Source organism: Alternaria arborescens (genome assembly GCF_004154835.1).
Source record: "Alternaria arborescens strain FERA 675 chromosome Unknown contig_7, whole genome shotgun sequence".
Classification (NCBI taxonomy): Eukaryota; Fungi; Ascomycota; class Dothideomycetes; order Pleosporales; family Pleosporaceae; genus Alternaria; species Alternaria arborescens.
In genome coordinates this window covers 764,966-792,307 of record NW_021167862.1, presented here as the reverse complement: position 1 = coordinate 792,307, position 27,342 = coordinate 764,966, and the positions used below count along the sequence as shown (strand labels likewise).

The following is a 27,342-nucleotide window of genomic DNA, read 5'->3' as shown; positions in this document are numbered from 1 at the left end:
TTGCGTTGAGACCATCCGGCTTCTGTGCTGAGGGTTTGCAACGATACAAAGATTTAGAGTGCCACTATCCAAGTCATCTGGCACATCTTTGGGCGAGAAGGTTGCACGCCCTAACTATTGTCCTAAGCTCCCGAGTAGTGCGAAGCATCAAAGCCATCCTCAGCCTTGCTCAGCTTCCGGTTACTTACAGAACGCTCTTCCGGAAAGTGACATGATCGCTTAGGAATCATGCGGAGGGAAATCGCGGTAAGTCTTTCTTGTCAAGGCAGACTCGCGGTGTCATACGATTTTAGACCTTATGATGACTATTGTTGAAGGAAAATGCGCCAGTTCGCGTTTGAAACATCAGCGTCCCCCATCCATTTTCCATCTGAATAGCAGACTTGGTAAACAGTATCGTTTACTTTGTCTGATCATAGTCAACCGTCCTTTGTTGTATTGGAGCAGACACGTGTGGCGGCTTGATGGAGCGATTGAATGTGTAAAGATCTCCTTGAGAATATCAGGAATGTATAATTGGAGTTGGACAGCTACCCTTCAGAAGTTGAGCGCTTTCTATTTGATAAATCAACCGAACCAAGGATAGGATATACTTGAATTGGTCTATGCATATGCCTATTGTCCTTCTCGTTGACAGCATCATTTATTGGGCGTTATGTGATTGATTTCTAGAAGTCGAGCATTTCATCTCGAACTTACTCATCGTGGGAAGACCCCCTGGATGCCAAGAAATGCCGACAACCATAGTACAAATAGCAGTACGCAACTGTGCTTGAGCCTCCACAGCGCCAGACCCTGTCTCGTCTGTGGCGCAGGCGCGTAAAAGTGTTAACATTCGTGTACGGCTCTGGCTTTCGCGAGGAAGCGGCAAGCGATCCGCACTATGCGGAGGATCAGCTTTGCCCGAGCCTGTGGTTGATGACGCAATATCCGCAAGTGTCCTGACAGCTGTCATTTTGTACCCATGAGAATTGGTGTTTGCCATACTTGAGGTTCGGGCATGATCACCGGTCGAGATTACGACTTTGTCCCACCTTGATGACAGCCAGCCTAGTGTGTGGGTTGGACAAGGTGATATATTACCATACAGCATCGCTGATCCAAGATAGATATTCCACATCTGCTCTGTTGGAAGCCGGATGTAGACATTGACAGGACCGAAAGGTAAGGCTTCATGCAGGGAAGCGCCAGCAGCCATGACCCATCTTTCGCTCGATCACGCCCACCCACCTTTGTAAATTACATGCAGCATGCACAAGCAAGCCTTTTACATGGTTGACATCAAGATAATTGGATGCGCGTATGTCTTCCCGCGGCCCGACGTTTGGATCTGCATGAGCATGGTATAAACCCCGTCTCTGCAGCGTCCTACACAACCTTGGAGTTTGAGGCAGGCGTACCCGGACCTTGTATCTCTTCATCCGGTGCAGGTACCTTTCCAGTACTGTGGTCGAGCGGGACTGAGACGATAATTACAGTCAAGCTGAGGCAACGTAGCAGTAAGGTCCAGGCGACTGGCTGCTGTATAGGGTAATGTCTCCGACGAGAAGGCCATCGGTCAACGTACGACCAATACAGGCTACTAGTGCTTGGACGAACGGAGCACGCCTACAATACGGACCGGCGAAGCACATGGTAACATAATTCTCGCAGCGGCTGACCGTAGCAAGCCGGCGCTGTGGCAGGTGGCTCGGTTGCAGCAAACGGGCAATCGAGTTAATCAATCGAGCAGCCCCGGAATTTTTCCCGTTGGCCAGCGGCAGCGAAATAACAACGAAGGCTGCTGTAGCAGAGAGATTGTGGATGAGTGGTAATAACTAATTAGCCGTGCCGGAAGCATGTACGAACGGAGGATGAAGACGCCAGCCCTGCCGCCAAAAGGTAAGGAAGCGCCTATCGTCGCTATTGCGCCACGCTTGGTAAAATCCGCTTGCAGCGGCTAGTGCATGGGACTCTGAGAGCAGAGAGTGGGCAATTCAGGCCTAGAGCCATTGCCCTCAGGATGGTCTGGCGCCAAGCGGGGTCACATAGTGACCAGGACCCATCGATCATCAGCCGCATCGTTCGTAGCCCGCGCGTCGGCTCCGTATCGCAGCGCTGGCGGCGTCAGGAGGACCAGTGGGCGATGGCACGCCATGTCAAGATTAGTGGTAGTGGATGGCGCGATGAGGTGAGAGCAGTGGGGAGGCGTGCTGTCTCGTGCCCCAACGGCAACAAGACCGGAGCGACCGCGGGGCGGTTACAGTGAGGGCCCTTGTCAGCAATGCACCACGATGCAAGTCGATCCTTGAAGCGCTGCACCTAAGGTGCCTAGGGATATGCGAGCGATTCAACGGCTGGCGGGATCCAAGCATGACGCTCGAGCTCAGTGGGCGCATTCGCTATTCCCGACTCGTACACACCCTGGTCGCTACTGGAATTTCGCAACTACCTCATGCTCCAGCCATGTTCACACTACCCCAAAGTCTGCTAAGGGAATCTCATGCAGCTTAAACAGCGCCGGGAAGCGAAACATGTCCTCGCCGCCCTAGCCCGCTCGCAAGCATCTGTTTAAATACCTGTCACTTCCGCTGCTTCCCCGATGCAAGCGGCTTTTCACTCCCACCATTCGATGTGATCTTCGTTTACCGTCCACCGTCGTAGTTCACGTTTCGCACTACCACACTCGTTGGCCGTTACCATGTTCTCCTTTCCATTAGGCTTGTTCCCCAATTGGAGTTGGTTCTGTATCTTTTTGGCGCTCTTGTATGTCAACCACGGCTGCCATGAATGGCCTTCCCCGCACTTTGGACGACACTGACTCGCTACCACAGTTTGTTTCGATATGTCAGACTATGGGTTAACCTGGCGAGCAACTGGACCTACACGCCCATCCAGCCAGTCGATGACCCGACCATCACATCCAAGGACATGACTGTCATCATCCCGACAGTTGCCGAGAACCTTCAGCAGTTGAAAGAGACGGTCCAAAGCGCATACCGTCTCGAGCCATTGGAACTTCTCCTCGTCACACCCGACTCGCGAGTGAAGCGTGTGTATCAGATGGTGGAAGAGCTGGGCAGCCCCAAGATCATCCAAGTCCTATCAGTCAGTCAGGCCAACAAGCGTCGACAGCTATGCCGAGCCATCCCCGAAGTCGAGACCAAGATTACCCTCCTCCTTGACGACGACGTGTGGTTACCCGAGAAGTTTACCAAATGGATTCTTGCCCCCTTTGAGGATCCACGTGTTGGAGGTGTTGGTACCAACCAGCAGATCCGCCGCTTCAACCGCTCCAACATCTGGGAGTTCTTGGGTGCCATCTACCTGGTCAGGAGGAACTTTGACTGTACAGCTTGCAACTGGATAGACGGTGGCCTACCATGCTTGTCTGGACGCGCGGTTGCCTATCGTTCCGAGATCCTACAAGATCCCAATTTTACCTACGGCTTCACACATGAGACATGGGGCAGCGATCATTTCTTGAATGCCGATGACGACAACTTCATCACGCGCTGGTTGTTTTCACACAACTGGAAGATCCAGATGCAAAACCACCGCGAGTGCGAGGTCGAGACAACACTCGAGGACGACTCGAAGTATTTGCGTCAATGTCTGCGTTGGGTCCGCTCCAATTGGAGGAGCAACCTGACTAGCTTGACAGAGGGTTACATGTGGATGGTGAGTGCCGCTAGTTCCAATATTTGCACAGATTTCGCGTTGTTGGACGCCAAGCCAGCCCCTCTTTTGCCTGCGCCGATTCGTACTGCCTTTGCTAATCCTTGCGCCATAGAATTACCCATGGTCCCTCTACGCCGTCTTCCAGACAACGCTTACGCAATGGGCCTTCCTCCTTGATTGCGCCCTGTTCGTCTCAGTCTACCTGGCGCTGCTGGAGGCAGGATACTACGCAGCAGAGGATGACAAGCAAGCTCACGCGGACAAGTGGCAGCGCTCGCTTTTCTGGGCCCTGTTCATTGCGCACTGGGTCTTCGCGAAGACGATCAAGCTAATTCCCCATTTGTTAAGAAACCCGGGCGACGTCCGCTTCGTCCCGGTCTCGATTCTTTTCGGTTATTTCCACAATCTCATCAAGCTCTACGGCTGCATCACCGTGACAGAGGTATGTCGTGATCCACGCACCATCGCGTTCCCTTCCACATAGCTAACAGCTGGCCAACAGACCACATGGGGTACTCGTGAGGGTGCAGATGCCGACGACAACATCAGAATGTTGCCTATCCCACCCATGGCCACCATTACCCCTCCCCTGACGCCGCCGCCAGGCGGACGCGTGCTTCGCGAGCGAGGCGCCGGTTTTCCGATGATGAACTAGACGACGATTTCCATTTTTAGTCGGCATTCCAGGCCTCGGCTGCAGTTTTTGATGCAGTAATGTTAGACGCATCTGAGTTTGAAGCATTGCATCTACCAGTACACGGAAGGTAGAGCAACGCTATGTTGTTTCATACTATTGAGCGTGGCAGCTCTCGGATACCAAAATGGGCCCGGCCGGATGCAAGGTGTTCAAGGAGTTTTACGGATATGGACGAGTTTGCAGCGTCTTCCCATGCGCGATGTTGGTGAATACCCAACCATGTAGTTTATGCAAAAGTCACAGCAAATGACAATGATGATGACCGTTGAAACAGTGCCTTTTCTACACGCTCGTGTCGCACGCGACTGCTTTGGGAACACGTTTGACATTTGTGCAACCGCGGCACAAAAACTCCATCCCAACATCACATCCTGTTTCCCGAGCAACACACGACCCCCCTGGTCAGTCGTCTTAGGCGTCCTACCCGCGCTGCACGGTCTCCAAGTAGCGCGAACCATCACCCGCATCGAGGACATCGCCTGCTTCATCGTTTAGGGTAAAGATGTGGGAGTCTGGGCCGCGTCGAGACAAATAGCGGCACGTTATCTGAGACAGACGCACTACGAAGAATACAGGCAGGCAATACTCCCGACGAACCACTCCAAGACGGCAGGTGCGAAGAGCATGTACCTGGGTACCCCTCGGTTTACGGGATAAGGAATTGATGAACCCACTCCCCAAGTCTCGGAACAACCTCGTATCTCCGCTTTCGGCCATGGCCCGCAGAATCGTTTAATCCATGGCTTTTGGGCAATGTCACTCTCGCAGCTGGCGCTTTTTCACACCAGTCGCTCCTTTCTTCTACTGCGGCCGTGTACTCCGTTCAACATCGGCTGCAGTAAGCTTTCGAGGGTTAACGACGCTCTAGGACATTCCACTCTCCTATCATGACCCGATGGCGCTGAAAAGTCGATGGCGTCCAAAGGTCTTCCCACCAACGAAGACGCCCACTCAAGCGGGCCTGCATGCTGCACGTCCTAGCTGAAGCTTCAAGGGAAACCATGCCGGCGCCGAACTTCTCATGCACACTTGCATCGCTGGCCCTCATCAAACATCATCGTGCGTCGCGGCAATTTTCCTCACTGCCCACGACAAAAATTCTACGTCTTGTAAACAGGGACGATGACGGACGACAGATGCATGAGCCCTGGTCTTCTAGCGAGCCAGCAAATCGTACGGAAGAGACCCTTTGCTCAAACCTTATGCTGGTCATCCCGCTCCCGCAGGCCTGTGTGTCCAGAGCCAAGCACCTGCGCTAGGCTGGCGCTGGCCGCGGCGCGACGCCTGACCCATTTCTCCACCTCTCGTCATAGCTGCCCACCACTGCGCACGCAGCATTCACAACAGATGGGACAGCAAGCATCGAACAGCACACATGTACACTGAGACTCCATAGCCAAGCTGCTACAAGTCCCTGTGCCGCATCCCCGATGCAACACGCTGTAGACCAGTTAGGCACGGACTTGCAGTTCGACACTCGCGTGCCGTGCCCCAGAGCATTTATTAGTACCGGGTGGAACATTGTTATTGGTGCCTGGCTGATCAAAAGTACTTCAAATGCTCAGGTGCAGACTGGGCGAGCGCCACACACTAGCCGAGCTGGTGATGACCATCTCCAATCGAGATGACATGACTGCTTAATATACACAATTGCAAGATGGCGTAACATACTTGCATCTCCATGTAATACAACATGGGTCGGGATACCTAACGACTGCAGCGCAATCACCTTGCATGTCCGGACAATTGTCTTTCGCTCGATCTTGCTTGTCAGCATCCGAGACGTTGTCCAAGCAGCTGGGTCGAAGGCGAAAACTCTGCACATCTCGCTTCACGCGCGAGACACGCTGTCGGGACAAACATAAGCATGCAAAAACATTCACATGCCTTTCACATTTATCCAGTTATCTTGCTCCAGGGACCTTATGCGCGAAGCTCCAAATTACTCGTACACGTTCAAGAAAGAGGGCATGGGCCGTCATGCAATGCTTACAATACCCACTTCACTCTTGCCAGGGCGGATTGCGCTAATGTCATGTTGGCTAATACTGCGACAGCAAAGACTGTGTACTTGCGGAGTTCCATCGACTTCCTTAGCCTCTACAGATGCTGACCCTCTGACGACATCGGACATCTAGCCTAAGTTCCAAAAGGCCCAGATCTGCTCCGTAGGTTATATGAAGCTACTGATCATGCAAGCTTTGGATCTGCTCATGATCGTGTCATGTTTGTCTGACACAAAGGCTCCGCAACTGACAGCAACTTTCAAGTTCAACATACGCATGCAGCTCACTCGACATCCGTAATCCCTTCTGCTACTGCACCTGGACTGCTTGACTGAAGTATCTTAATTGCCACCTTTCGACCACAACCTGTCCCTAAGGGATAAGCCCTGAAGTTAGGCGCATCCGAGGTAGCGTCGCGCCGTGCCGGTCGTGAACCGAGATCCAGCGGTAAGCACGAGCTGCAAATCATTCTGACTCAGGACCCTTTGCATTGGTGGTGCAGTTATGCCCGTATGTTGTTCGTCACGGTACAGCCTCGGGTTTATCTACTGGGAAGGCCTTCGTCTCGGTGCAGGGGTCACGTGCTCCGATACGATCTGACCAGTCAGTCACGAAATCTCTAAGTATCCAGGAACGTTGCAACGTCAAATTGTGGGGAAGATGCCATATATGTTATCGTCATCGTTTTGACGTACGGCCATGAACTCCACTGGCTTGCGCGTCGATTAATACCGCAGGTATAGGTGGCCTTTTAGGAACCCTTACTAGCCATTCTTAGGCTCGGCGCGACTCTTGTAGAATAGATCCGATCAAGCCTTGCCCACTACGGACCCCGGAGCAAGTGTTACTTTTTCCATGGTTCGTCGATCTTAGATGACGACGTCGTACAATGTCCTCACATGATCATTGTCATCAGCCTACACTAAGAGGCAAGACTTTCTGTCATGGCAAGACCCTGCAGCTACAATTCAGCCTCAAACAACCAAAGCCATATCCCATTCAAAGGTGCATCTCGATATTATCAGCCACGAAAGCAAATCGTCAATTGCTCGCTCACTAATGGTCGGTCATTTGAACCGAGCGAGCCGCAACACGTACCTCTACTCCACGGCTACAAATGCGCTAAAATGACGTGCATCCCAACTGAGCCATCGCTGACTCGGCGGGAAAAAAACATCAAGGGTCTTGCCTGTCTTCTCCACATTCGCGGCTACTTTCGCTGCATCCAGACTTTTCACCCCACCCTCTTCTCGCACTCAAGATCAAAACAGCCGGACGACCTCTCGGTCCTTGATCATGATTTTAGGCGTTCGGCGCCGCGCGAGTCAGCTGGTGACACCTAACGTCATACATCGCGGGACGACGCCGCCGCCAGACATTCCCATCGTATTTTGAAAAGACTACTCCGATACTAGGCCCACTCGCTGATAGATACTGGCGGATGATGGGCAAACGGGTGTGGGTACAATAACAACTAGTGCCCAGCAGAATTGTGCCATAATGCACTGAAGTGGTAAGCGCTGAGGTGATGTTAGAGACCCAACAGCAATGGTCCATCCGGAGACCCTCTCTTTTGCAAATACAGAGAGGGTCCTGCTGACATTGGTGGAGTTCACTAAAATCTGAGGTCAATCGGACTGGAGACGCTCAGCCACCACACTGTCACAGTTTGACAGCTCGGCCATACATCTAATTCGCGCATGATGCGAGCTGCCGATACAAGAACTTCGGCAGATGCAGAAAACAGGATCCCCAGTCACATGTCAAGCTCCATCAAAATACAGGGACATTGCAGAGCCTCACATATGCACGACTTCTGAAAATTGTTTGTTGAGCTGCGCGCTGTACTATCGGTGCTTCTCCGGCCCTCTTTGCTCCGCTTACCCCTCCTTCGCTTCCAAACAATCACGGGAATTACTCTGCTTTCCACGCAGTCAAGGGCAAAGCACCAGGGTCAATGCCGCCCGCTCTCGCCTTCCAAGCGAAAGTATATCCGTACCCTCTGCCTAACTGCTACCCCACATTTGCCGTCGGCTTCATAGGCATTGAGTTTGACACCTGTCTTTGTGGCTGGGAAGCGCGGGACGACTAAGCGCCTATCACTTCGCAATCGAAACGAGCTGCCTTTTAGAATCACCTCAGAGTCGGCATCCTGCGTGCAGGGGACGCCTAATTGCAGTACATCACCTCCGTGGAGCGCGTTGGTGAGAGTATGTGGGTTCTGTCCTATGTAGTAGGTACTGCGCTCCCACTGTGATGCCAAGCTGCACAACTCGCATGTGTCTAGAACAAAGGGTCATGGACTTAAAGTGTCCTTGTGCATGACGTGCAGCCACCTGTGTGTCTCGGGCTCAACTAGCCGATGCCTATCATCGACGATACATTGTACATGGCCTCGACTACCACTGGTTACACCGTGGTAGAGGATAGCCAAGCCGGAATGTTACTTCGGTCCATCCGGATTCACTCTATAGTTTCTCATGCTCGAAACTCATGTTGTCTCTATGTAGCTCTAATATCGTTAGGTTACGTGAAAGCACATTGCTCATCTACACCTTGCGTCCATCACTGATATTGCCCTGGGGCCAACATGCCAACACTATCTTGTTGAGTCAAAAACAAGTCAGCGTTTTTTTACTGGCGAGAATTCTCGACAGATAGCAAGAAATTGACTGTGAATCAATTGTGCTCTGCACGATACAAAAGTGAATACAATAATATACACTATTCGGAGTCTCTTACCCCGCCAACCGAAGTATCGACATCCCCGCATCAAGCCGACCAACAAACATAGTTCCCATACTCTAGGCATGACAAACGACGAAAGGGTCTTCATACCAAGCAGTTATCAATTTCTCAAGTTTGCCATATCACCACAAGCTTTACTTACCCATCTCCGCGCCCCACGGCCCGCACATCCAGCCAATAATCCGCGATGTCATCCTCAGGGGTCTTAGACACACACATCCATCTATGGCCTTCAACAGCCACCTCATCTTCAAATCATGGCTGGATGTCACCAGGCCACCACCTCGCTAAGAGACACGGCATATCTGACTACCTCACCATCACGTCCCCCCAACCTTCCGGTTTCATCTACGTAGAAACCGATCGGTATCTTCCTTCCGTGGAACCTCCAAGCATTAACGAATCAGACAACGACGAAGATGTAAAAGCCAAGCTGCGGACGTGGGCGAAGGAACCCTTGGAGGAGCTCTGTTTTCTGGCACGAATCGTGGAGGGAAAGCCAGAGGAGGGCGATGGGTTCGTAGAGAGTGAGGCAAAGAAGATGAAGGGATGTGTGATCTACGCTCCATTTCATTGCACTCCGCGCGTTTTCAAGGCTTATCTTGATGTTGCGAGGGAAGTGGCCGGACCGAAGCTATGGCAGTATGTTAAGGGCTTTAGGTACTTGTTGCAAGGGAAAGGAGACGGTGTTGTTGCAAAGATGTTACAAGAGAGCGAGGAGAGTTGGATCCAGAACCTTTGCGCGCTGAAAAGATTAGAAGGAGGTTGTGAGGCGTGGTGCTTTGATGTGGGTGTTGATACACATAGGGATGGAGAGGAACCGATGAAGGCGGTTGGTAAGTTGATTGCAGGACTAAGGCAGTACGAGGAGAAGGAGGGGCATGAGAATCGCGTGAAGTTCGTGCTGAGTAAGTTCATACCCTCCTCTTGCACTTTTGACCACTCCGACATCGTTATTTGTGAACTGCCTTGTTATATGATGTGGTTTAGCTAACTCAGACACCAACCCAGATCACCTCGCCAAACCCCCTTTGTCACCCGACCCTACACCCCCGTCCGACGTCTGGCTCCAAACCATGACGTCTCTCTCCTCGGATAAGGCCATCTTCATGAAACTGTCCGGCGCTTTCAATGAGTTCACTGTTTCGCCGACGCCATCAGATGTACCAACGCTCTTGACTGCCCTTACGCCTTTCCTAAATCACATCTTCCAGTGTTTCCCAGGAAGAGTCATGTTCGGAAGCGACTGGCCGGTGTGCAATGTGGGCGGGCCAGCAGGCGAGCAGGGAAGTTGGAAGCTCTGGAGAGAGGTAGTGAAGACGTGGATGGATAGGAAGGGATACGTAGAAGAGGAGAAGCAGAAGGTCTGGAGAGAGGCTGGGGAAGAAGCATATGGCGTAGCATTGTGAAGAAGCCTATGTAAGCGGCTCCTAAATGGATTCTAGTGACGAAACCATGAATGCATGAAGTCCTTGTGCACATGTGCCGATCGAATCGATTAAGATAAAGTCACATACAACATCAAGTTACATGTTTTGATCTGCAGAAAAGACTTGAAGGATATTCCATACGTAGTAGGACTAGACACTTGTATTCTAACAAATATCAAATCACAAAGTTTTAATAAGCAATGGAACTGTATTTTCCGAACAATCATGCATAGTCCCCTTCCGCACTAGGTCCTAACAGCACAATAAAGGTTGCTTTCCCTTGAGCAGCTCCTCCATCGCCTCGTTTGATGTGTCCCAAATATGCACTCAGCTCTCCATCGTCTGTAACTTCAACCGCAACTTCGCGATCCGCCCGATCACCTCGGTATGGAATCAGTCCCTCAAGTTTATGTACCGTAGTACCCGGGTGCTCGTGCATTGCCAGATTCTGTAGTTCGACGACCGAGGGCGTCTGGATGATGGAAAGCCAGACTGATTTGTTAGGGAAGGGAGTCGAGGAGTGTGGATGCAAGCGAAAATACACTGGTAGCGGTATAGACGTGTTCGAGGCGGCTGGGTAGTATTCTTCCGGGTAGTGGTTGTGTGAACTATGCTGCTGATGCTGGGTGGCTGGTTGGTACTGACCGGGCTGGTAGTGGTACCGAGGCGTGTGATCAGGAACAGGAAGTATAGCGGCGTCACTCGCGGCTAACAAGAGAGACGGGTCAATCTGTAGGTCTGAAGTAGTCGGTAGAGAGGACACGGCAGTATATGAGGCACGCGTTGCTTCCTTCCGACCAACACTACTGTGCTGTCTCCCCTTACCGCCTAGTATTGTCGGGTGTGGAGCGACGACAGGCGGTGCTGGCCCAGGCCCCGGTCCTTGGTGTACCTGTTTCTTCTTGCTGGGGTCTTTGGCTGTCTTCTCCTGCTGTTGTCGCTTCATTACATCTCGAGCGAGCACCTCGAGAGCGCGTAGCTTCCGCGCATAGCCAGGATCGTCTTCTCCTTGTGCGAGTGCTGTTGTAAGCTTCTCAGACTCATTGACCCAAGCTTGCTTCAACTCTGTCCAACGTTCCTCGCCAGCTTCGTGCTTGTTTGTAAAATGAGCCGATTTCAACCTGTTGGCAAACATGTTGCGCGCGTGTCTTGTCTGTTGAGGATTGAGACCAAGGAGGTTCTTCGCATCGGCGAGAGTCATGCGTGCATCCATTGTTCGTAAGCGTTTCGTGACGTCCATGCAGATGACATCAAGTGACAGCGCTCTCTGGCCTTTCGGACGGAAGAGCGCATCGTCATTTTGTAGCACTTCTGGCTCTTGTTGGAACACCTCGGCCAAGTGTTTATCACTTTGAATGAGGTGCTGTACAAGCTGCGACCACTTCTCCGGACCGGCGATTGTCTTCTTGGTAACGTCTTGCTCTTTGCACATCTGAAGGAAGCACTCTCTGACTTGGCGGTATTTGTCGTTGTCCAAACCGAGATAGGCTTTGGCTTCGTCGATGGTAGTTTCAGAAGGGAATCGCGGAGGTTCGCCGGGAGCGTCGGCTGGCAACCCAGCCCAGCCTCGTGTTCGACGTCTTCGCTTCCGTGTACGCCATTTCTCGTCGCTCTCGGCTTGAAGCTGTTGTTGGCGCAGTTGCTTTCGGACCACCTCTTCAGCGCTCAAACCTGTGACGTCGGGCTCAGGGAGTATAGGCCGAGCCTCGTCCACATATGCCCCACCCTCTTCCTCTTCATCTCTTTGTTGAGCAGCCCCAGACTCGTCTTCGCTTCCGTCATCGCTCGTCGATTCCTCGGCCAAGATTGCATTCCCAAGCTGGTTGATTAGACCATTGCCTGGCACAGGCTTGGCAGGTTTCTTCTTCGGCTTCTTCTGTATCCTTCCTCCAGCAGTCTTTTGCTTGTTTGGTCTGGCGACACTTTCTCGGAGTAGGAGCTTGAGCCTTAGTCGCAAGCGCAGCAGTTCGCGGTCGTTGATCTGATAACCTTCAGTCTGTAGCGTATCGACCATGTCCTTCTGTGTGTAGTTCTGCTCCCATAGTTGCTGGAGGCGCGCAACGAGGGCGGGGTTTTTGTATGCCGGGTTCTGTTTCGAGGGGAAGTCCCATCGCTGTGACGGTGTCAGCGGAGGCCTTGTAGTGGGTGATGAGAAGGGTGTGATGGTGACTTGCCTTGAACTGTGTCTGAAAGGCGCGCTTGCTAGGGCGACACAGTAAGTATCATGCGTTCTGGACGTGTTTGCACGCTAGGATTGAGAGATGACGGCGAAGGCGTACGGCAGCCTGTACGTGCTGCCGCGCGCAATACTTGCATACCTTGGAGTAAATCCCCGGATTTCCCAGTACGACATAACCTCTTCTAAGCTCCTCCGCTCCTCAACATAGAGCTGGTAGCATACTGCTTCTTTATCGTCCCAAGAGTAGACCATTCTTGACGTGGCGTTGAATCGCAACAGTAGACTGCGCCTTGCGTGAATTGCGCAAATGGTTCAACTGGAACGCGACACGACCGCCAAGATCTTCGGCCTCGGCTGGGAATGCACCGAGCACGTGGCCCGAAGACGGCAAGCGTCTCACGTATACATCGCACCTACCGAACCAGATTGCGCATAGCGGCATGTATATCATGGCTTCTCCCTGGGCGGACAGTGGTCTTGGACAATTTATTTCCTCTTGTCCGAACAACGCCCATGAAGCTCTGATTAGACCACCCTGAGCCCCTTGTACTGCGCTGTATACCGTCTACCGTACCCCACGCCCCGCACTCGATAGCTACAAAGACCATGTCTCACCAACGCAAGAACAGTCTGTGGACGCCGCCGGCTGTGCAAACCCCTCAGCTGCTGTCCGGAAAGTCCATGATCATCACTGGCGGTGTCACTGGAATTGGCCGCGCAATAGTTCTGGGATATCTCCAGCATGGCGCAAACGTGGCAGTGAACCACTTTGGCGACGACAAGTCCGCAACACAGTACCAGACCCTCGTGGACGAGGCAGCTGAGAACTTACAAGTTAGCAAAGAAGATGTAGAGAAGAGACTGTTACAAGTGCCCGGCGATGTAGGGAATCCAGAGACAGGCAAGAAGTTGGTAGAGGCTGTGGTGCAAAGATGGGGACGATTGGATGTGGTGATAAGCAATGCGGGTATTTGCGAGTTCAAGGAGTTCTTAGAGTAAGTACCTCGTTCAGCATCCGCATGGTCATGGTAGACATGTAAGAAATTAACACCAATCTGTAGAATCACACCAGATCTCTGGAACTCAACCCTCACAACAAACCTCACCGGCGCATTCCACACCATCCAAGCCGGCGCGAAGCAAATGTCTACCCAATCACCCCCGGGCGGCTCCATCATCGGTATCTCCTCCATCAGTGCGCTTGTTGGCGGCGCATACCAGGGCCACTACACACCTACAAAGGCTGGTGTGCTCTCCCTGATTCAATCTTCCGCATGCGCACTTGGGAAACACAACATCAGATGCAACGCGCTGCTACCGGGTACAATAAAGACACAGCTGAACGAGAAGGATCTCGAGGACGAAGAGAAGCGGAAGTACATGGAAGGCAGGATACCGTTGGGCAGGACTGGCATACCGAGTGATCTTGCTGGGCCAGCAATCTTCCTAGGAAGTGATTTGAGCAGCTATGTCAATGGTGCACAATTGCTGGTCGACGGAGGGCTATTCGTAAACCTTCAATGATCAATTAGAATGGTTAAACTTGGAATACACAGTCGAATAACCAAAACTTGTCCTATGCCCTTCTAATGCGGCCATCACCACTCATCCTCTGATCCTATATATTTATTCCTTTTCCACCATCGTCAACGATATCAATTCCCGTCTCTATTCCGTTACCCCTGAAGCGACCCAAATCACTGCTGACGCCGCCCCATCACCCCTCGTACATGCCATCGATGTCCACCACCTTTCCGCAGTAATCCCAGCCGCGTGGCTGTGTAGTCCAATACTGGCTCAATGCTTCCAGCTGATGACCAAGGTAGAGCTCTTGTATCAAACGAGCAAAATGTGATTGGGTGGGGATTAGAAGACTAGGATGGGAGCTGTAACGATCACCACAGCGACGACGTTGTTTCCTTCTTTGCCTTGAAGTGATACACATCGCGGGTCACGGACTCATGAGTGATAAAAATATGACTGTAGTTAGTGCTGTGGCCTAGCAAGGTATGAAGATGTGCTTTTTTTTCTGTGTTGTACACAAATACTGAAGCACACTCTGGAGACATTACCTAGAAAACACGAGCTCATTTGCCAAACACTGCTGTGTCGGTGTTGGTAGTGACAGATGTTTTGAGATGATACATGCAATCGTTTTAAAAACATTATACCCGATAGTTGAAGTGGAAACTGGGTATTGGTAGGTGTGGTGCTAACTCCGTCGCTATGACGCCCATTACAACTCCTACAATGCGTGAAATCAACCTCGCGCTACTCATTACAGTGAATAAAAATTGCAAGAGTGGATAGTGGGATCAAGAAACCTGTCAAATGTTAGAACCTGTCCGGCTCATTGTTCAAAGGGAACCCTATTGAGGAGGGTGTGTCTACTCGTTGAGAGCATCAATGGGGGTTGAGAGCAGTTACCTCAGCAATATTCTGGCGCTCGATATAACTCTCCTGCCTCACGTCTCTACCAACGCGCCAATACGAGTCTGTGTAATCGGCACAGTTCATCTCGCGCAGGAACTGCTCGTCGTGGGTAATGACTAGTAGCTGGAAATTTGCTTGCTTCCTGCGGCTCTGGATGATCTGGGACAAGGATTCGGCGAGGCCCTTGATATTCTGCTGATCTAGGTTTGTAGTGGGTTCGTCGAGCGCGATGAGACCGCAATTTGTGCCGAAACACTCTGCAAGTGCGAGACGGATCACGATGGAAGCAAGAACCTTCTGGCCAGCGGAACATCGACCTCGCATGTCCATCTCAGTGTCTTGCTTCACCATCACAACGCGATAGTTGTATGTCCGGTTACCTTTACCATCGCCGTCAGATGCGATGCGAATCGTGTCCACATCAGTGCCTTGATACGCGTTGCGCCAAAGTTCAGCTAGGATGCGGTTAATCTCCTCCATCTTGAGTGTATGATACTTCATGATAGCTTTGTCGAGAGCGCCAGCGTAGCGTCCCAAGTCTTCGATAGCAGCCTTAGTCGTCTCGACCTTGATATGCGCCTCGCGATATTGCTCAGCAGAGTTCTTGTAGAGATCTTGCCACTCTTTCATAAGGTCTTGCAGATGGTCGTCTTTGTTCTTCATGTCGCGCTCTACGCCTGTCTTGGCAATACTCAGTTGTCTATATTCGTTGTCCCAGTATCGAGCTTGGTTTTCGAAGTGTTCCTTGTCACGCTCAGCTCCTAGCTCTTCAAGTTTCTTGATTTCGACTTCCAAGCTGTCAAGTGAGCGCTTGGCTTTTCGGTAGCGCAAGTTGTCGCTAATCGAGCGCTTGTTCGCCTCGGTGTCACGCATAGTGTCTTCAAGCTTTTTGATTTTACGAGTCGCATCAGACATGTCGGTCTCGATGCGTGCGATCTCACCCTGTAGATTCTCAATTTCTCGGTGAGTGCGCGCAAGCTGTTGTGGCCCGCCACGATTGACGTACGAATCGATTTCTTCGTTTGCCTGGTTAAGTTGACGCACACTGTCGGACAATCTAGAGGCTTCGTCATGGGCACGCTGAACGCGATCGTTACCCCTGCGATTGATGTCGTCGTACTTATACTGCGCTTGCTCAATCTCAGGATCAATGCTGCTGATCTGCTCGTCGAAGCTGCGTATGGCCTCTCGCTGCTTGTTGTTCTCCTTCTTGAAATCCTCCACTCGATCAGCAAGAGCCCTCTTCTCTTTTAATTTTGATTGTGCGCTGTTCAAGTCGGCGTTGACGTCACGCACGCTCAGCTCTAGAGTTGTAATGAGGTTGCGCGACTTATCTCTAGCAGCAGTGAGTTGCTCGAGCGTTGTCCTAGCGTTCCGACTGTCTTCAGACACTCGCTTCAGATCGGCCTGAATAGCATCGATGCCTCGCGAAAGTCCGGCAGCCTTCTGCTTCTGTGCCAACTCTTTGATTTCCGCCTCGAGTTCCTGCGCCCTGCTATAGTACCCCACAATGGTCTGCACTTCTTTTGATAAAGATTCGACCTCCTGCTTCGCAACTTCCAGATCATAGATGACAGCATCCTGATCCTCGAGCTGCTTGTTGAGAACGTCGCGTTCAGCAGTCAGCTTGGCAAGGCTAGAATGAATTGCAGGAAGTTCCGTGTCTCGTAGACGAGTTGCAAGTTCGTAGCTGGGTTTAGCATTACGAGCTGCCTCAAGTTCAGCGAAGATTTCTTCCGCGTTGTCTGCTTGCATGTTCTTCTTCGCCTTTGCGACGATATCCTTGAGTCCGCCTATGAAACCCGCAGTCGTGAAGTCTTCTTCCTCATCGTCATGAAGGCTTCTCTTACAGAGACGGCAAACATTGTGCTGCTCAGCGTACTGCAGGCATTTGCTCATGTAGTCGATCTGCGCCTCAAATTTGGCTTTGTCTGAAGAGCTCGCCTCGTATTCCTCCTCCAGCTGTGCCAAGGTTTCGTCGAAATCAGATACGTCATCCTTCTGTATAGACTGTTTGACGGTCGCTTCGTACTTCTGGAGCTCAGCACGCTTCTGCTTTAACTGCGACTCCAGACTTGACATCTGAAAGTTGACCTTGTCCAGTTTGGTCTGCGCAATATCGCGGCGAGACCCAGCCTCCTTAACCTCGCCCGACTTCTCAGCCAGTACCTGCTGGAATGTTGTCTCTAGAGTCGCGGGATCCCAATCGGAGTCAATTAGCTGCGAAAGGCGCTGGTTGTGCACCTTTTTCATGGTTGCTAAGCTGTGTTGCTGATTCTGCAGCTCATCTCGTTTGACATCAACTGATGCAGACTCGCGAGCCTGCTTTGAAGCGTCACCAAACTCAGCCGTCAGCCTCTCTTTCTGATCTTCGAGTGTTCGTACGTCGTTGGATGCTTCGGAGATACATTGATCGAAGCGCTCAGAATTCGCTGTGGCAATGGCAATCTGAAGCTGCTTTTCGACATCACGCTTTTTGTCTTGGAGAATGGCCTCACTACCCTCATCGGCCTTGATTTGATTCATGTCCTTCTGAAGTTCGGAAATGCGCTTGTCGTTGTTTGTGATCTGGCTCCGCGCAGACTCCTTGCTCTGGCTGAGACCCGACTTGCGTGTGTTTAGCTCATTGAGGTTGTCTTGAGCCTCACGTAGGTCGCGCTGCGTCTCCTCACGAGTTCGATCAAGAACCTTGTTCTGGTCGCGAGACATTTTGTTCAGGATTTGTTGGAATTCTACCACCTGCTTCTCCGTCACGTCATAGTCAAACCCTCGGACAGCATGTCGCTTAGCAGCTTCTTTGATGGAGTTTTCGCGCTGCTGAATTTGACGCTCATACTGCTCCTTTTGCGCCTCGTATTTACCAATCTCACTCTGCTTCGCTCCAAGAGCGTCTCTGTCATCTTCAAGTTCGTTCTTGAGCTCGAGATATTGGCCCCGAAACTCTTTGGCTTGGGTAGAGTATGTGGCGACGCGCTCTTCATACTGATCTAGCATGTCCTGAAGTTCGTCGTCCGACTCGGCCAACTCCTTTATGCTGTCTTGAAGCTCGGTGACATTTTGCTTATGGATGCCCAGCGTGCTGCGCTTGGCTTTCAGCTCTTCAACCAGCTGCACGAAGCGCGCAGCGTGGTCGTAAGCGTCCGAAGCTTCCTGTTTCGCCGCGGTACATTTCGCATCTAGGTCTTCGTACGAAACTCGCAGCTCCTCGATTTCATCATACAACCCAGCCTGCTTTTCTTCGCTCGTCTTGGCGCGCGACTTGTCCTCTTTGGCATTGGCTTCGATAATTTTGAGCTGGCCCAAGTCAATATTTTTGTCTTTCCGGATCTTCTTGATGTTGTCGATAGCTTTGGTGTATTTCATGGCTTCGAAGATTTCGTCAAACTTCTTTTTGAGGGTAGATGCGTCGCTCAAGGGCCACAAGCTGTCTTCTTGGTGGCAGAAGATGACGTTCTCTAGGATGGCTTTGGACACGCCAAGGTACTGAGGGATGATCTGGTCAAGCTCGGCAACACGGGTTGAGATGGAATGCTTCTCGCCATCTTTGATCATGAGGAGTGAGCCTTCTAGGGTCTTCTGGCTCCTCGCGTTCTTCTTGACAGTGACTTGCATGTTGCGAGTGGCGACCATGCGCACCCCGGAAGTAGAGCGGAAAGAGAGTTTGACCTGCGCCATGAGCTCCTTCTCATTGCGCAGGCTGGGGTCGTGGAGGAAGGCGCCTCCAGTCTTGCTGCTTGACGGCAACTCGCCGGTAGTCGCATACTTGAGGGACTCGATGATTGTCGTCTTTCCAGAGCCGTTCCAGCCGACAATGAGGGTGAGTGGCGCGGTAAACTGGATGGTCTCGCCCTTCTCAGGTCCGAAGGAGCGGATGCCCTGTATCATCATGCGGTCGATTTTGGACATGATGACGGTACGCGCTGCTGGCGCTGGCACTGCCTCTCTGTGGGTGTGCGGAGGGGTTTGTGAGGAGATGCGGCTTGCACACCCGCGGTCGAGCTGGTAAGAGAGCGTGTGGGCTGCTGCGTGCGCAGGCAGTCGGCGGCAGCCTGACACGCGTTGTGCCTGTGGCGCGGTGTCACGTGTCGGGGAAGGAGCAAAAAGGCCGTGCACATTGGGCTTGCAAGCGCAACGGTGTTGTCGTCATGCCAAAGTTGCGCATGGGCATGCACACAACATAGAAATCCCATCTTACTTTCGGGGAAACCGTCCGCGCCTATCACCCGCGGTTTCACTACACGACTCCACTCCATATGCAAAATCAAACGGTCGTGCATTTGCAAAGCCATGGCGCAATACCAAAATGGCGGTGCTGAGGTACGATGACTAGCCCTGCATCCCCGGCAAATCTGAACGACAGTCTCATGTGTGTAGATGATGGCCGGACTCCCCATGCACGCCCAGGGCCAGGAGTTTAATGGGCTGTCCATGGACGATGGCATGCAGTCGATGGATCTGGATATGGGGTCTCTGGACGGAGCCGAGGGCGGTCAGAACAGCGGCTTCTCCTTCGCGGATCCACAGATGCAGGCGGCCAGTGTACCAGCCAGCAGCACCATGGGCGACATGCAAATGACAGGCGCAGGCGCTGGGCCTCTACCGACCGGCTTCGGCGCCCCCAACATGAACCCCTCTGGCAGCACACTGACCGAGTTCACCAAGCGGCGGAACTGGTCGCAGCGCGTGCTCGAGGAGCTGCGCGACCTGCTGCACATACTGACTCCCGACGGCAGGATCCTCTACGTCTCGCCCTCGTGCAAAGCCCTCACGGGCTGGGAGCCCTCGCACGTCATGGGCCGCTTCATCAACGAGTTCATCCACCCCGACGACATTGGCATCTTCGTCAAGGAGTTCAACGAGTCCATCGCCTCGGGCAACCCGCTGCGCTTCTTCTATCGCTTCCGCAAGACGGATGACTCGTGGGCCATCTTCGAGTCCCACGGCCATCCGCACCTCAGCAGCGACCAGAACACGTTCGCGCCGCCCAACACCATCAACTGCCGCGGCTTCTTCATGATGGCCCGCCCCTACCCGACCAAGAACGCCGCCCTCCTCGACTCCTTCCTCGAGCACAAGATCGAGAACGAGCGCCTGATGAAGCGCATTGCCGAGCTTAAGCGAGAGGAGCAGGACGAGCAGGACGACTGGGCCAAGAAGATCGAGGGCACTGCTACCTCCGTCACGCCTTCAGAATCACACGTCACGCAGAACATGAGCCAGGCCGATGCCGCTTCCTATGCCCAAATGCCTCCGCCAGCCAAGCCCGTCATCTCAAACACCGCCCTGACCCGCCAGAACCTCGACGAAGCCCTCGCCGCAAGCAAACCGGACAGTATCAACGACAAGATGATGCGGTACGAGGGCGCAAACCATCTCGAGACAATCGAAATGTTGACCGGTCTTCGGTACAGGGACGGCGAGCGCTCGCAGGGTATCAGCACCGGCGATGCAAGCCCGAACCTTATTCGCGGCGACGCTGGCATACAGATATCGCTAGACCGCGATGGCAGAAATTCTTCTGACAAGAAAAAGAAACTCAAAATTGCTGATGAATATGTATGCACAGACTGCGGCACCTTGGACTCGCCTGAATGGCGCAAGGGTCCAAATGGGCCCAAGACGCTATGCAATGCGTGCGGACGTGAGTCGCCAAATCCTGGTCCAGGAACATGTGACATACTGACTGTGATAGTGCGCTGGGCAAAGAAAGAAAAGAAAAAACAACAAGGTCCTACCAGCATGCCGAGTGGAAGTGGCATGATGCATACACCATCAATGCCAATGCATAGCAGTACGGGCAGTAGCTAGACCTACTTGTATGCTGCAGGCGACCTTGATGCTTGTTTTTATTAGTACAAGTGCGATTTGATACGGGTTCCGTGGAGTTTCTTGCGGGTTTCTTTATTCACTATTTTTACCGGACTTATAGGCGTTGGGCATATCAACGGCGTTGCATTTGTGGCTCTCCACGAAATACGGGGCTGATGTTCTTCAGGATTGGCATATGATTCCCAGGACCATGGATAGATTCAGGCTTAGCAACGATACCACCTCTCTGTAACGACAATTGCAAACTGCGATAGCAAATGATTCATATATCACCAATCCACAGCGAGCCCTAAGCGAAGACGCTGGAAAGCAGTCTGCGGCATTGCCAAGAGATGTGCAACAAGCATAGTATACGCGGAATGATGATCCTCCACGATTACGCTGAGCTATCGGCATGTGAGGCTTCCACGACTAGTGGAACTTCCCGAAAGATCTACCATCAGATTTTGGGGCTCACGCGTCCTCGTTTCCCTGATTTGCTCGTACATTTCGTTCGTTCAGTTGGGTATCAGAGTGTACGAGCCAGCCAATCAGACGGCAAACATCAGTTGCCAAATGTGGCAAGACCGGCCCTAGGGCACATAGCCGCTTGAACAGTCTTGGACTCCAGAATCCTGGTAAACGTTTTTGAGATACGCGAGCTGCGATGTTAGACCTCATCGTGTGCGGTGTGAGTGTTAATACGACATCTTCGAGGTCTAAAACAAGGACTTTGACTTCAACCTATGTTACTGCAACCAAGATCAGATCATTCCATCGTTACCCAGACTCGAAAAGCATACTTGAAACCTAATGGATCTGCTGAACTATCCAACAAAGACTGCGCAATCTCCACAGGGCGTAAAGAGCCGTTGGACCCCAAGACACGATATGCAGATCCCAACTAAAGTCGACGTCAGCTCGGATCAAAGAGCGTGATAGCTTATGGAGGGCAGTGCATGTGTTGGAACTTTCTACTGTTCATACTCTATAGTATAAGAGAGAGTGGTGGTATCTCTCTAATGCTCATTATCCCTTCTCCAACGCCAACAAGGAGCTATAGACTGTCTTCGTCCTCTTGCCTCTTACTTTCGATCATACTCCGCTAGTGCCAAAGATGATTAGTTCTAGAACTATTGCAGTCTCTTTGCTCGTCCCTACCGTACTCTCACTATGTCCACCGCCAGGGGCAATCCTTCCACCACCGTCACTCGAGCCCAATACTTCCAATTTCAGCATATCAGAAGTCCTTTTTACAAACTCGACTTCAGTCCAAGTACAAAACACTTCCTTCGCAATCCAGGCTTCTATTGGAAACACCATAGTCTTCCAGTATGAGCATTCGGCTCCTGGTCGAGAAGTCAACCAATCGCTTTTCGACACCAAGATCCGCATCGCTAGTGCTACCAAGCTGATCACAGCGCTTGCTCTGGAGTTGAGCAAAGACAAGATTGACTTAGATGATCCGATTACTAAGTTTATCCCTGAGCTCAACGAGGAGTGGTACGGCGATGTGACTATTAGTTCATTGACTGATCATACTTCGGGTCTTGGTCGATTTGTCAGTTTCCCTATACCTCTCGCAAAACCTCTCGCACATGGAAAGTTAACACATCACAACAGGGTTACACGACCGATCTTGGATTCAGCCCAGCTACAGCTGCCCTCCTAGGCCTGCCGAAGATCAACAACACACTTCCCGGCTGCGACCCCATTCCTGGCGGACGAATTTGCACAGATCAAGAAGTAATAGATGAATTCAACAACGAAGCATACGTACCCCATTCGCCTGGGTCGCGCGCAATGTACAGTAACATCGGCTACATACTCCTCGGCAAAGCTCTCGAAACAGTGTACAACCAGAGCTACGAAGAAGTTATACAAACGTTGATCCTAGATCCTGTGGGTATGTCAAAGTCGACTTTCATCGTTCCCGAAGATGATGGAAGCGCGATCTTACCCAGACGTCCCGAGGACAAAAGTTGGTTCGTCGCCGACTTTGCGAATCTGAACCCTACAGGTGGCCTGTGGTCAACACCGGCGGATATGCTCAAGATGCTCCATGCTCTCAAGAACGGCGAACTGCTTGGTAAAGTCGAATTGAGGAATTGGATGCAGCCAACGACTTTCTTACGCTCAATGCATCAGTACGTTGGTGCGGCATGGGAAATCTTCCGGATCACGGACCTTCCACTCGATTTTCCACGACCGATTGACATCTATACAAAAGCTGGTGGTGTACCAGGATACGGGTCTTATCTGGTGTTGATTCCGGAGTACGATATCAGTATTACCATCAATGCTGCTGGAGGCGAGACGTCCTATACTTCCATTGACCTTCTCGACACTATCACTACAGCATTGATTCCCTACGCTGATCAACTAGCGCGATCACAAGCCTCGTCAAAATACGCTGGCACATACATGCTGCCAACACCAATTGGAAACAATACACTCATATTGTCTTCCACCTCCGGCCCAGGACTTACCATTGAATCATTGACTATCAACAACATCTCTATCGTCGACGCCTTGGCTAAGCGACAAAACGTTCCATCTAAAAACTTTAGCGCACGCTTATACCCAACTGATCCAGACTCGCTAGGCACCGACAGTGAAAACTGGAGGATGCTACCGGATCAGACAGTTCCTGCGAAGAAACTGTGGGCGGAGCTTGAGTGTATGAGCTGGAACCTGGGGGACTTTGCTCGTTACGTGAGTGAACCACTTGACACGTTTGTATTCCACATGGACGCGGATTGCGGAAAAGTTGTGAGCGTAGAGCTGCTGGGTTGGAGAACAAATCTAGTAAAGATGGAATGAGTGGCTTTCGCCGCTGTAACTTGAATTCGCAAGTACGTAATGGTTTAGTAATCCGGAAAATCAGTGTCAACAGTACTTCTCCACGCTTCTAGACCTCCTTTGATATCCCCAATATATCTCTTGCCTCCTGCATCGAGCCCTAGCTGCTTCATCTTCTTGACAGTGACTTGTGAGTCATTGCCCAGTCGACACACCACAAATATAGGCTTCTCTGACTGCCGTAACATTTTGGTCCAAGTCTCTTCTTCAGTATCGGAATCAGGTCCTCTCGTAGCTGAAATTACGGAGAAGGGTACGTTTATACTACCATCGATATTGCACAACTCGAACTGCACTTTCTCGCGTACGTCGACAAGGAAGTGACTGTCTTTTTTTGACACCGTACCCGTAAAAGGGTTGACACCCGATCGTATTTGCGCGTAGTTCTTTGCAGATATGCGTTCTTCTGGGGCCAACGGACTATTATTCGCAACTAGACTGCCACAGAATTGAACGTAGTCCAGACTTCCAGACTCTAGTGCTTCTTTAGTGATCGTTGAATGTGATGAGCAGGCAGCGCATTTGGCTTTTCGACTCCTAAGACGTATGGAGCGGTACATAGGATTTGAATAGGCTGAAAATAGGAGCAGGCTTGGTGGGTCTATCGGCGTCGTAGTAGGTTTCTGGGTCAGAACCTTAATCGCTTCAAGTGCTTGTAAAACGCCCATCACGCCAACGACAGGTCCTAGAATACCACCATCGCCACATGATACGACAGACTCAGGTGGAGGAGGTTTTGGAAAGACGCAGCGATAACATGGGCCTCCATTCGGGTCGCCAGGCGGCAGTGGTGGGTTATTCAACACCATCATCTGACCGTCGATGCGGAGCGCTGATGCCGAAACAAGAGTCTTGCCTAATAGAACACAGGCATCTGATATCAGATAGCGCGATGCGGGTGTGTCTGTGCAATCCAGGACCAAATCGTATTTCTTGAAGGTTGAGATGGCAGTCTCTGGACTGAGTCGAGATATGTGAGGGACCAATGTGACGTTGGGATTGAGCCTACCTTAATGAATTAGTTGGAGCCCTAGTGTATAACGTTCACGGGTAGACGCACGATTTCAGAGCCACCATCGCACTCTCAACCTTGGTCATTCCGATTCTCGCAGTTGAGTGTAGGATCTGACGGTGCAAATTCGATTCTTCAACCACGTCACCATCAACTAGTCCTACAGTACCGATGCCTGCACCAACTAGATATGCAGCAGCAGGGCAGCCGAGACCACCCACCCCTACGATAAGTACACGAGCATCTCTCAAGCGAAGCTGACCTGGGCAGCTCGATTCAGCAAATTCCTAGGGACATGTGAAAGACTTGACTTACCTTTCAGTCCAATCTCTGGCATGATCAGCTGCCTGCCATATCTCTTGTATTCATTCTTCCGAAGTGGCCATCTTGGCCTTTCCTCAGATACCTCAGACACGCTATGTTGCGGCGCCTTTTGCTCTTGGTCTAGAATTGCGAAAATCTCTTCACGGAATTGATCAGGTACTCCAAAGTTCATATCATGATCCAGGGGGTTGGTAGGGTCAGTAGCTAGCGGTCTTTTCTGGGGCACAACTTTAGCTGTTTCGCGTTGGTTGTGCTCAGCTTCCGCCAGCTGTTGACGTAGATCCTGTAGTGTGACTTCGCATGACGCAATTTGCTTGCGCAAAGAGCTGATTATCGAAGTCATGTTGGTGTTGCCGGAAGATATGCCCACGTCGTGACTCTTTGGGATACGTGTGGCGGTTCGATGTGGGGTCAAGTCGTCGCTACCGCCCGTGGGGCCTTTGACTAGGCTCAATCTAGACAGTAGATGCACGTGCGCTGAGTCCTTCACTCAAACACGATGCGCCGTCCCACAGTCACGGGGAGAGACATATGCAGCTTACTGGTGCCAAGTAATCAATGGAAAAGGATCTGTGTTTCGCCGACCTATGAGCGCTGCATCTCCTGAATAGTCATCTCTAGGTTTAGAAGGCGGAGTGACTGACGATGACATGTATGATACGAAGGATGTGGTTGGCACACTATACGACGCTACGATATGGCACATGAGTACATAATACTCAGCCCCAAGGAGACGTCAGAGCCTCTTCGCGCTCTCGGCTTCGGCTTGAGCATATGGTAATGGTCGAAACCTTGGGGCTAGTTCGCAACATCAAGATTTCTATCAATGCATACTGTTGGCTCGGATCCTCACACCGCAGTACGAGTGACGAGGCAGGAAGACGGGACTTTACATTGCAGGCAGCGGCAGCAATTCATGGATGCATTGGCAGACCCAACAAAGGGGAGATAATGCGCCAGACCCTGTACCCTGACCACCCTTTCGAAACCTGTATGATGACACGCAACAGGGTATTGTGAGTGGACAAGCTCAATCAGGGCTCGAATTGCTAGTGCATGAGCACTTACGTGGGTGTGGTTCTGCCAGTCTCTTGAGCAGATGTAAGCCTGTGCCCTTCTCGCGGCCGATCGGTAATCATGCAATGCGCTCGGATCCTGGAGACCGATTGACGAGTCTGACATGCTGATGGTAGACCGGTGTAGAGAGTGCACGTGTGGGAAAAAAGAGCGCCGGATCTGGAGATACGAATGCAAGTGATAAATTTTCCGTACAGACGATTGGCTCCTCGAGGTGGCTTGTAAGGCGTTGTCCACCTGCGATCGCCCTGCTGCTTGGGTGTCTAAAAGCAGGCTGGAGGGCTTCGATGTGTAGCAACACGGCTATCCGCCGATCCTGTCGAGCGCAAGTGTGAGGGAACAGCTGTGGCTGGCATCAGGTGAGGATTTAGACGCCACTTTAATCAGATATAGCTTTGGATTGAGTGATCATCAGCTTGTGTTTCATGATGGATTCTCCTAGTAGGGCTAGCAGCCCGAAAAAAAAGCATCGAGTTTGCGGATAGCTGAACAGCTTAGGTTGACCCGGATATGCGGGCGCGGGGGTCGTATTGACGGGAGCTGCTCCGAATGTGCGGCACCAGGGCATGCTGTTGCGATCCGCTCCCTACCCAGGCAGCAAGGTTGAGGGGCGCAAGACGAACGTCAGCGCGAACCAGTTTAGACGACGGTAGCATACGTGGTGTCGAGTGATGTGTGTAACGAGCCCCCCGAAGCGAGGGGCAATTTGAAGACGGGGGTATGTCGCAGAATACTTATCTGCCTGCCTCCCTGCAAATGATAGTTGCAGCCTCGGTGCTGTGCAACGATAGATGCTTGTGCTTGGGAAGCTGGGCGCGTCTCCACAAGAGCGGGAGAGGTTCAGATCATTAGCGGCACCTCCACTTTTTGGGCTGGTTCAGAGCTGACCTTCCACCTTAGGCCGTCGAATGGTCTGGAAGCTGTACGCGAATGTCAGCTGCTAACACAGTACTGGCTTCGGTGTCTTGTAATTTGACTAGTATAGTTTGTTCAAGGGGTTTCCGACTGACGTACACTGTGTCCATCATCCCCTACCATTGCCCTTCCGCCCCGCGGAACCAACGGGAACGCGACTTCTTACACCCCGCACCTCCGTCATATCCATC

At 51.8% G+C, this 27,342-nt stretch overlaps 8 protein-coding genes across 8 annotated transcripts; 5 read left to right on the top strand and 3 right to left on the bottom strand.

The window, feature by feature from the left end:
* Positions 1-2,680: 2,680 nt before the first annotated feature.
* AA0111_g4027 (hypothetical protein) lies at positions 2,681-4,315 on the top strand (the record flags this gene model as incomplete). The annotated part of the gene is made up of 4 exons (XM_028649980.1): positions 2,681-2,745; positions 2,814-3,660; positions 3,773-4,102; positions 4,163-4,315. The coding sequence occupies 4 exons, from the start codon at positions 2,681-2,683 to the stop codon at positions 4,313-4,315; spliced, it is 1,395 nt and encodes a 464-aa protein (XP_028508557.1).
* A 4,983-nt stretch (positions 4,316-9,298) lies between these two features.
* On the top strand, positions 9,299-10,520 carry AA0111_g4026 (hypothetical protein; the record flags this gene model as incomplete). Its single annotated transcript, XM_028649979.1, has 2 exons — positions 9,299-10,019; positions 10,123-10,520. The coding sequence occupies 2 exons, from the start codon at positions 9,299-9,301 to the stop codon at positions 10,518-10,520; spliced, it is 1,119 nt and encodes a 372-aa protein (XP_028508556.1).
* A 244-nt stretch (positions 10,521-10,764) lies between these two features.
* Positions 10,765-12,972, bottom strand: AA0111_g4025 (hypothetical protein; the record flags this gene model as incomplete). The annotated part of the gene is made up of 2 exons (XM_028649978.1): positions 10,765-12,654; positions 12,943-12,972. 2 exons carry the CDS (start codon positions 12,970-12,972, stop codon positions 10,765-10,767), a joined length of 1,920 nt encoding a protein of 639 aa, XP_028508555.1.
* Positions 12,973-13,326: 354 nt separating this feature from the next.
* AA0111_g4024 (hypothetical protein) lies at positions 13,327-14,244 on the top strand (the record flags this gene model as incomplete). Its single annotated transcript, XM_028649977.1, has 2 exons — positions 13,327-13,715; positions 13,782-14,244. The coding sequence occupies 2 exons, from the start codon at positions 13,327-13,329 to the stop codon at positions 14,242-14,244; spliced, it is 852 nt and encodes a 283-aa protein (XP_028508554.1).
* Positions 14,245-15,123: 879 nt separating this feature from the next.
* On the bottom strand, positions 15,124-19,059 carry AA0111_g4023 (DNA repair protein; the record flags this gene model as incomplete). The annotated part of the gene is made up of 1 exon (XM_028649976.1): positions 15,124-19,059. One exon carries the CDS (start codon positions 19,057-19,059, stop codon positions 15,124-15,126), a length of 3,936 nt encoding a protein of 1,311 aa, XP_028508561.1.
* A 381-nt stretch (positions 19,060-19,440) lies between these two features.
* On the top strand, positions 19,441-20,961 carry AA0111_g4022 (Cutinase palindrome-binding protein; the record flags this gene model as incomplete). Its single annotated transcript, XM_028649975.1, has 3 exons — positions 19,441-19,470; positions 19,528-20,794; positions 20,846-20,961. The coding sequence occupies 3 exons, from the start codon at positions 19,441-19,443 to the stop codon at positions 20,959-20,961; spliced, it is 1,413 nt and encodes a 470-aa protein (XP_028508560.1).
* Positions 20,962-22,078: 1,117 nt separating this feature from the next.
* Positions 22,079-23,784, top strand: AA0111_g4021 (hypothetical protein; the record flags this gene model as incomplete). Its single annotated transcript, XM_028649974.1, has 2 exons — positions 22,079-22,522; positions 22,585-23,784. 2 exons carry the CDS (start codon positions 22,079-22,081, stop codon positions 23,782-23,784), a joined length of 1,644 nt encoding a protein of 547 aa, XP_028508559.1.
* A 44-nt stretch (positions 23,785-23,828) lies between these two features.
* Positions 23,829-25,502, bottom strand: AA0111_g4020 (Adenylyltransferase and sulfurtransferase; the record flags this gene model as incomplete). The annotated part of the gene is made up of 3 exons (XM_028649973.1): positions 23,829-24,828; positions 24,884-25,097; positions 25,151-25,502. The coding sequence occupies 3 exons, from the start codon at positions 25,500-25,502 to the stop codon at positions 23,829-23,831; spliced, it is 1,566 nt and encodes a 521-aa protein (XP_028508558.1).
* Between the last annotated feature and the right edge of the window lie 1,840 nt (positions 25,503-27,342).